This window comes from Nuphar pumila, chromosome 5, assembly GCF_984573655.1.
Source record: "Nuphar pumila chromosome 5, dmNupPumi1.hap1.1, whole genome shotgun sequence".
Lineage (NCBI taxonomy): Eukaryota > Viridiplantae > Streptophyta > Magnoliopsida > Nymphaeales > Nymphaeaceae > Nuphar > Nuphar pumila.
The window spans coordinates 122,387,963-122,397,128 of NC_143253.1; the positions used below are offsets into that span (position 1 = coordinate 122,387,963).

General features: G+C 39.0%; 1 protein-coding gene across 1 annotated transcript; it reads right to left on the reverse strand.

Annotated features, from left to right (window-relative positions):
* Nucleotides 1–50: 50 nt before the first annotated feature.
* Nucleotides 51–8,813, reverse strand: LOC149838460 (kinesin-like protein KIN-12C). Its single transcript, XM_090008253.1, has 16 exons — nt 8,514–8,813; nt 8,283–8,420; nt 8,090–8,173; nt 7,856–7,984; nt 7,698–7,757; nt 7,560–7,613; nt 7,337–7,429; nt 5,742–5,837; nt 5,331–5,479; nt 4,055–4,204; nt 3,818–3,947; nt 2,577–3,728; nt 2,366–2,461; nt 2,126–2,281; nt 1,254–2,048; nt 51–788 (listed from the first exon to the last, which is right to left on the reverse strand). The coding sequence occupies exons 1-16, from the start codon at nt 8,811–8,813 to the stop codon at nt 450–452; spliced, it is 3,921 nt and encodes a 1,306-aa protein (XP_089864379.1). The 3' UTR covers nt 51–449.
* Between the last annotated feature and the right edge of the window lie 353 nt (nt 8,814–9,166).

Sequence of the window (9,166 nt, forward strand, 5' to 3'; positions counted from 1 at the left end):
ATGAGATGAGGACAAGTCTATTTATCACACATCTTGATCGCCTAATTAGATTCTGAGTTTCTTGGTCTGCCAACAAATAGCAAGCATGAGGCCACCAGAAGAACAAAATTTGACAAGGTTAAGCAGCATATGAATTAGGAGATCAAGATGTGTACTACTTAGAAGTATATGAGATCAAGGTTAAGCAGCATATGAATTACAGGAGGCTTCCAAGTTTTAGCCAACATCCTTTTCCAACACATATGTACTACTTTGCAGTATGAATACACACGGGCACTTATTTTGCCATACAACAAGAAGAAAATCATATGCAACAATAAATTGCAACTTCAAATTGCAGCAACAAACTAAACCAACCCAAACATATCGCAGAGATAAGAAATCCGTCACCAGTGATTTTTGGCTAATCAGCAAGTAAAGCTGGGTTAAGATTGAAGTAGAATCGCCACTTAAGATTGCATGTGACTCTCATTCCACTTCTCCCAAAATACGTTGCCCATGTGGCTTTCAGATTGTGTTTGATTGCTATCAGCGGGAAATGTACCAGCAGCCTCCTGGTAATATGGCATAAACTCTTGTCTCCAGTCCTCGTATCCACCACGCATGGATGAGCCACTCACTGCCTGATCTGACTGCACCTGGAAAAGAGGCTTCAAAGCAGGCTCCGGCAGACGGCTTTCAGCAAGATGAGTTTTAATTAAAGCAAGCTCTTTTGTATGTTTTTTCTCCAGCTTTTCTACTTTCCGCTTCAAATATTCAGATTCTTGCGTAGCACTCCCATATCGTGCCTGATTAAAAGGAACATATCAATGTAAATTGACTGTTGGTCTAGGAAATGTGACACAACTAATGAATTTAGAGAAGTAAAATAAGTTATTGCAACTGGTGAATCAAATTAATTTAACGGATCTAGCACGAAGATTGCTCATGGTTTCAGCAAATGATTGGTATCCACTTTGAGCAAAAATTATGAGGGAATACCATGATGAAGCATTCAAGTATGGAAATCAAGTTACCCAAGTTATCGAAGTTTCAAACTTATCAACCTGTTCATTTAACTCCCAGAAATAGGTGTCTATCGGTACAGCACTTGAAGGATGCTCATTTCTCTGCAGATATATACGATAATGCATGCACGTGCACACACACACACACACACACATGTTTCTCGTGCAAAGATAGAGTGGCATACAGATTTAGTGATGTCAATATTGCTATTAAGTGATAGTTCAAAAAGTAAACTGCAAACCAACCTCTGCATTTGTGGCAGCTGCTTCTGCTTCTTTTAGTCTCACAAGGAGTTCTCCAGCTGCCTGTACAGCTTCAGCAGTATCTCTCAGCTGAACCTTTAGCTTTTTGTTTTCTTTTTTAAGATGGTCCCTTTCTTTGTCTCTCTCAAATCTCAAGGCTGAGAGTTCTGCAGCAAGGGATTCAACAAAAATTGATCCGGTACCCCTTTTTCCTGCTTTGGCAGCTGCCCGCTTCACATCTTCTATTCCCTCCATAATTTTTCGGTGACGTGAAAGCAAACTTGTGTAGTTATCTTGGAGATCAACATATTGTTCAACAATTCTAGCATGTCCATGTATTGCCCGCTGTAATGCATCATTTAACTCGTTTGAACAATTCCTTTCTAGATTAAGCTCTAGCTCTTTTCTTTCAGCAAGCCTCCGGTTTGCTTCAAGATCAACTCTCAACCCTTCAGTCAGTGAAATCCATTCACTCTCCATCTCCATCCACCCCTGCCTTTCGATCTCGAATGCTTCATCCTTAGCCAAAGAAGGTGCATCAGGCATTGCATCAACAAGAATACTTTTCCTCAACTGAGATGATCGCAACAAGGAAGACCTCTCTTTCTGAGAAAATTTGGAATTCTCCATATATGACTGCAGTTGATTCCTTAAGCTTTCTATCTCCTTGAGAAGAGATTCCCTCTCAGTCGAATCATAAGAGGCTTTACACTTGGAATCCAGCTCTGATTTCAGTTCCTCTAGCCCAGTGTTTGCCTTTATCACCTCTGAGTGGTTCTCATATTTGTCTTTTAGGTTCTGCATTAATTGAATAAATACATTTCATGCCCATAACAAAATATGACTTAAGCAGAGTAGGGGAGTGATAAACTTACCTCGCATTCAACTGCCAGTGGATGACATATTCCTTTCTCAGAACCCTCACATGATGCTAATTTATCATTCATGAAACCCTCAAGGCATAGGATTTTATCCTTCTGAATATGCTTGAGCTGTAAATTGTGTGCACGCTCTTGCTCATACTGCTGGACCTGTAGATTTCTATATGTTACCATCATAAAGTTTTGTGGGGAAATTACATTTTGTGTTAGAGAAAATTGAAAATGTCGACTTGCCAAGAGATTGAGCTGTTCAATTCTCGCAGCCTGTTCTGAGCAGATACCATCTAGCAAGGTTTCCCTGTGCAGAGTTTTTGTCAAACCTCCTATTTCCTGATTTAAAGTAAAAAGGAAGAAAATCGGTAAGAACTTGAAAGTAAGAGAAAAAACACATATGATAACAAATGATCCTGAACCAAGAATTAGTGACAAAAAGTTCTAATCATACTTGGCTTTCTGATGTTTCCACCTTGAATCCATTTACGGGGACCAAAGAAGAACTAGATCCATCATCGACTTCAACACATTTCTGTGGCTCCATACTCACCTTGTTCACCTTCTTGCATGATGTGCACAGAAATGTTGTGACTGGCCCAGTTAAAGTTGACCTTGGTGATGTTTGCACCTCAGTGTCAACTCCATTTGTTTCTTGAGATGGTTTTGAACCCAACCCCATGAAGGAGAAAGATGACGATGTACTTGCAATAGAATGCTGATGATGATTATCAATTATTTGCAGACCACGTTGGAGACTGGCCGCCAAATATTCACTTGGTGATGATAACATCTTACTTGACTGAAATGATGCATTGACACTGCCATTTTCTCTCAATGACTGTGATTCACATAATTTTGCAATGTCTTGACTACGAACTGGAGTCTCGGCTAAGCAATGTTTATCGGTTGAAAGACTTCTTTGGGTAGTCAAGCCTTTTCTTTTCTGATTCTCAATTCTTGGGGAAGCTGATTCTGTTGGATCTTGAAGGATGGAAGATGGTTGGCATGTAAAAACCTGAAGACTAGCACGGAATCCAGAAACACTGGAATGTTCATGAGGTGGATCGTTTTCTGTAATTTTGACATTGCCTCCATTTTTAAGTTCAGAAATATCGTGAGCAACAGTAATCTCAACAGACCCGCAAGTGGAATAGCCCAAGTCCTTGTCAGAATTGCTATGTTCTGCTCCATCTATGCAATCCCCTTTGCATTGGCCTGTGCCATTTTTAACTGGACATGGTGACTGAAGTTGGAGGCTCCTTACATTTGTTTCACTATCTAAGCTCTTCAATATTCTAGTGTCAGTGAAGCTAGTTTTTGATGCAGAAAATTCATTTCCAGCTTGATCAGAGGATGAATCCATGCCATCTGTATTTTCTTCAAAGGAAGAACACACGTTTTCTAATTGAATGCACAATTCCACCAGGTCCTCACTTGGAATTTTCTCTTCATCCTGTGTAGTATCTTTTTGACAGAGCAACATTGAGTGGTTAAGACTCAGTCTCAACTTATTCAAGCTTTCCCGGGTATTCCATCCTTTAAGATGTTCACAACTGTCATCAATGGAGCCATTTGTGTTGGACTTCACCCTTATAAGCTCTTCCTGTTTTCAAAAAGTCCCAATTACTCCAAGAAAGTTTAGAAGTAATACAGAGAAGTCACTTGAAATGGTAAAATCGAAACAGGTTGTACCTTCAGTTGACGGATCTGGTCACTCAAATTGCTTACATCATTCTCAGTAATTTCATTTATGGTAGCCTTGTTCTGTATGGCTCTAGCTCGCCGCCCAAATCGCAAGGTGCTTAGTGTATCAGAACAGAATCTGCATTGAACTAGGCAGATCTCCATCAGACCATGGGGAAAAAAAGAAAATCAAAATGAAAAAAAGAAAATCAAAATCTGCACTCTTTCATCTGTTGTGAGCCAGACCTTTGTGCGGGAGAAACAGTACATAAAATTGTAAGCTTTGTATTTCCACCAATCGAATCCTGCAGCAAGTATGTCAAAGAAGAAGATCTATATGGGATACTTCTTGCTTTTTTTGATTCGGTAGCATCAGCAACAATATTGATCAATTTCCTGATAATTGAAAGTTTAGAGCTATTAATAGAAGATAAAAACAGTTAAATAAATAAAAAAACGGAGTAGAATCTAAAAGGACTGTCAAGAAAGGAACTTTCATGAGCATTTGACAAGAAATGAACTGAAAGATTCAAAATTTTCAAATTGTTAGAAGTGCTTATTGATGCAAATAGGCATTCACTTATGCAACATGGAATTTGACTCCTATATGCTCATGTTCCTGAAGGCTTGGGAATTAAATCTGGGTTATCTTCATCCCATCTTATTTTAAGATATGTCAGAAGGCTCAGAATTATTCCCATTAATGCCATAAAAATAAATGAGAATGGGTTCCCTTTTCCCTTGATCTTTCCATGCAACATGCAGTGAATAATGTCCTACTTATTGAACAATGCCAAAACCACCACTGTCTACTCAATCCCATTAAAATGAAGATCAGGTCAGAGCTACCACTGGTGGTACTGCATCAAGGGGATGCCTTGGGACACCATTCATCATCATGATCGATGGCATCCAATAACCAGGGTCAAAAAAAGATCTCATTCATGTCCTAAGATGAATGTGGCATGAAGATCACAAACATTGTATACATGTAATATCTGAAGTACAGATTAAAAGAGAACAGCTGTTAAATTCCTTCAATCAATAATAAGATGTTAACCAGGCCCCATGGGGTCACCCAGATGGTTAGGGCGAGCATCAGGATGTCCAGACACCCTGGACATCATGAGTTCTATTCTACCTAGATTAAAATGCATGAAAGGTATGGAACAGCCTTTTGGCGCTGGTCCATGCTAATGGTCTACCACTATATGGTGGGGCAATTAGGGTTCCTGGTGGGTTCCTCATCATCAAAATAATAATAATAAGATAATTATTTATTCATAAATATATATGATTATATCAAAAATTAAGTGTTAGATGATGCACAATTATTTTCCAGAAATAAACATAGCCGAATTGATCAAGGACACATATATGCTAGCATGCAGTCCATTCATGAAAGCAATCTAAAGAAAATAAGCATGAAAAAAGAGAAACTAAACCAGCAGTTCTAGATAGCAACTCAAGAGACAGCCATGAGCTGACTAGCTTTAAGGACGACATGTTTATTGAGTAATACCCGAGATGTGAAAGAGATTGTTTCACATTTCTAGATTCCATTGTAAATCGATGCCCTGCATCAACAAACTTTTGCTTTTCTGATCCGGCAAGATCAATAAGGTTTATTCTGCTACACTTTGAACTACTAAAACACGTTGATGATGTTTCCTGCATGACATTAAGTTTCTCAAAAGTCAAAATATTTAGCTGTTAAAATTTAAAATTTAACCACTAATAATAAGCCGAAAAAGTTTTGAGCGAATGCCAAAGTTGAAACCAGATGGTTACATCTGATGTGCTTCATAATAATCTGTTGATGCTTGAAGTCCGGGACCCCAAACACATAAAGAAAACAAAAAAGTCTTCTTTTACATTTCCACAGGTGAGGATATCACTTGAGATAACATATCCTACAAATTTTGAAATATACCTTGCACCAAGACTCAATAAAACAGGTCAGAATTATATGTGATCTTGAGCTCTTGGAATTCATACTTGTTGCACCAATTCTCCTATTTGAAAGTCCCTGCATAACAAAAGATTATAATTGATGAACTTGATCCAAGCATCTTAATTTGCAAAAGCAAAGTCAAAATAATTATTTTGTATAACTCCAATCTTTCAACATGTTTAAAGAGGTACTCAATGTCTGCAATTTGAAGTGATAAACTACTCCACATTTGCATACCAGAACTGCACTCTTGAACAGGTTTGTATGCTCAGTTGTAATTCTCACATCACTTACTTTGATTGGCAAAAAGTACGTGGAATGTTCACAGCCTATGTCACAGGGATTCGGCCAACAGGGTGCCGCACCCACGTCGACATGAAGCAACTTGGGTGCAGCACCCAGTGCGGTCAAGCCGGCCCCTGGGTGCAGTCAACGTACCCCGGGTCATAAATGTTCAAATCTGGACTCGAAAAAAAAAATACGATGAAAGGGGGTTGGGCAGGGGATTAGGGCAAAAAAATTTACCCCTCCTCTTCTCCTCCGGCAACTGCACATGCAAGGTATGTCTCTCTCTCTCTCAATCTCTCCTTCAATCTCTCTCTCTCTGGGTTCTGCGCAAGTTGGAAACCCAGCCCTGCAGGCTGGGTTCTGCGCTGTCGAACCCTGTGCCGAGTCGCCGACAAACCCAGCCCAGCAAGCTGAGTTCTGCTCGTTGTCGATTTGATTGTTTACTTTTGATTGTTTTCATAATATATTTAGGTTGATTTAATTGTCATGTTAGTTTTCATGATGAAGAATATAATTGTAGATTGCTAATTTAATTTATTGCATGCATGATGAATTGATAATATGATAACTGTTTTTTTATTTCATTAGTGTTATTGTTAACTGTTAAAAATTGTATATATATATATATATACCCTCCCGCACCCCCGCACCCAAGTTTTTTTAAAGTGCCGCATCGCCGCACCCGCACGTATGTGACATAGTTCACAACCTATAGGGGCACATCAATAGCACCAAAAAGAAAATGTTGGACGCATATCAACAGTAAGATGTCAGCCAATAAAAATGACCTAGAAATGCAGTTCTTTGAATCACTAGTAAGCTGAGATAGGGATGCTTTCCCCAACGTGAGAGGAAATTGTTTGTTTAGCTTGTCAATGTCACAAAAGTCATATCATATAGTAAAGTAGATATGATAAACCACAGTATTATATCCATATATTATCATAAACCCTTGTATCGGAAACAGAGGTGTATCAGACAATATCATAAGATACAATACAATACCATACCATTTCATACAATGCATGCAATGTTACAGTCTTTCTTTCTGTTTCTGATGTAGTGTACTTAGTAAAATTTGTTATACTCTTGAAATATATATTATATGGTTGACATTTTATTTATAATTTTACCTGGTGTAGTTCATTACCCTTTAAACCTAAATTTGAATCCCAGGAAAAAGAAGAAAACTCCTATAGATTCTATGCAGAATATGCAAGTATAACCTATAAGCATTTGCACAAATAAATCAGCCTGAAAACAGCTAATAAACAGAAAGGGGGTACCTTGATTAAAATATGGTTTATATCATCCATGTTCATGACACACTCTTCAGTGAGATTCTCAACATAGACGCCATTCTTGACATCTTCTTTTATCTGGAAATAGAAAGAAAACCAAGTACAAAATATGCAAAGATCTCAATCTCCAAATATATTAAAATGGAACCGGAATTCCTGTAGTAGGAACTGGAAAGGAATCCCTTCAGGCACACCCAAGAATTTCTACCTGCAGATTCCTTTTGGTCGGATCCAGCAGATCAGCAATCTGCTCATTGTAAATCTGAAAACACAAATTTCATGTTAAGAACCTGAGATACATCTTTGAATGTAAAAATGCACATTAAGACATCATGACCATCTTTACCTCAAGAAATGAACAGCGGCATTGGTAATTCAATTGTTTATCCATGCAATTTTCCTTCTCCTGATAGGTAAAATGCGCAAAAAATCGGATATTGAACCAGATTCCACCGTGTTTTCTTCCAAAGCAAAAACCAGAAAAAAGATAAACAAGAAAACTACCTTCTGAATCTCAGAAAAGAGCATCTCAAAAATCCTGGGAGTGACACCACGATGAAGACTATTGGCAGGGCTGTCGCTAATAATTGCAGTTTGTGAACCCCACATTGTGTATGTCTTCCCACTACCCGTCTAGCAAAAACAATTTCGGAAAAAAAATGTCAATCTCGACTTCACTTTGGCAGAAAGGTATGCATGAAAATTTCAAATATGGGGTCAAAGCTAGCGTTTGAAAACCTGTCCGTACAGCAACAAAGTCGTATTGAACCCAGCCAAGCTATTTTTCACCAGCGGAGCACCAACCACATGGAAAACATCCTCCTGAAAAATAACCCTAATTAAACTCCAAACAGAAAAAGGGGAAATAGACCGAAGCGCTGCATCTCTCGACAATTTCCCTAACAACAAGCAAAAATGAAAGAAGAAAAACCTGAGTCGAATCTGAGTCAAAAACAGAGTCGAAGCCGAAAGTTTTATCACCAATTGAAAGTGAATCTGAGGAAAATTTCTTAACAACTCGACCGCCTGATTCCTCGTGAGCAATCAATGGCCGAATTCGCACCGCAACCTTCACGAAAATTTCCGCATAAAACAAAGAAAAATAAAAAACAAATAATGAATATTGCAGAATTTCGGAGGCAGAGAATATAGGGCTTGGTACCTGAACATCAGAACAGGTGGAAACTGCAGATCTATTTTCGGGATCGCGTTTTCGGATGGTTTCTTTAGGAGAAGGCAATATGGGCGTAACAGTTGGCACATTCGGATCTAATGGTGGAACATTTTCTCTTCCCAGATTCCCGATCTTCTTGCATAAACTCTTAATCGGTTTGCTCGAATTCTTCATCATCGTCTTCGCCGCGCCAGAGATGATCCCTTCGCCCGCAGAATTGGAAGTTTGCAGGGTATTAGGGATCTCCCTTAGGAGCCCTTCTCCATGGATTCTTCTTGAGTTCTTCATTCTATTCACACACACACACACACACACACAGAGAGAGAGAGAGAGAGAGAGAGAGAGAGGTACGAATAACACTGGGCGGACTGATCTGAATTTGAACTCTACTAGGAGCAATTTTCAAACGGAGGTGAAATGACCAAAAACCCACATTGGGAAGGGCAAAAGACAGCTTTTTTTTCCTGTGACGTGGATTCACGCGATACGGGGCCCACATCTAAGGCACAGCTGTTCGACCGTTGAGTGGGGAAGATGGTAATTAATTCATCCTCTCAGTCACATTTGGGAGTCTTGGATGGTGTCCGTGGGGAGCGAGGGAACACACTTTAAAAGATTCAGAACAATGTTGTCAGTATCGT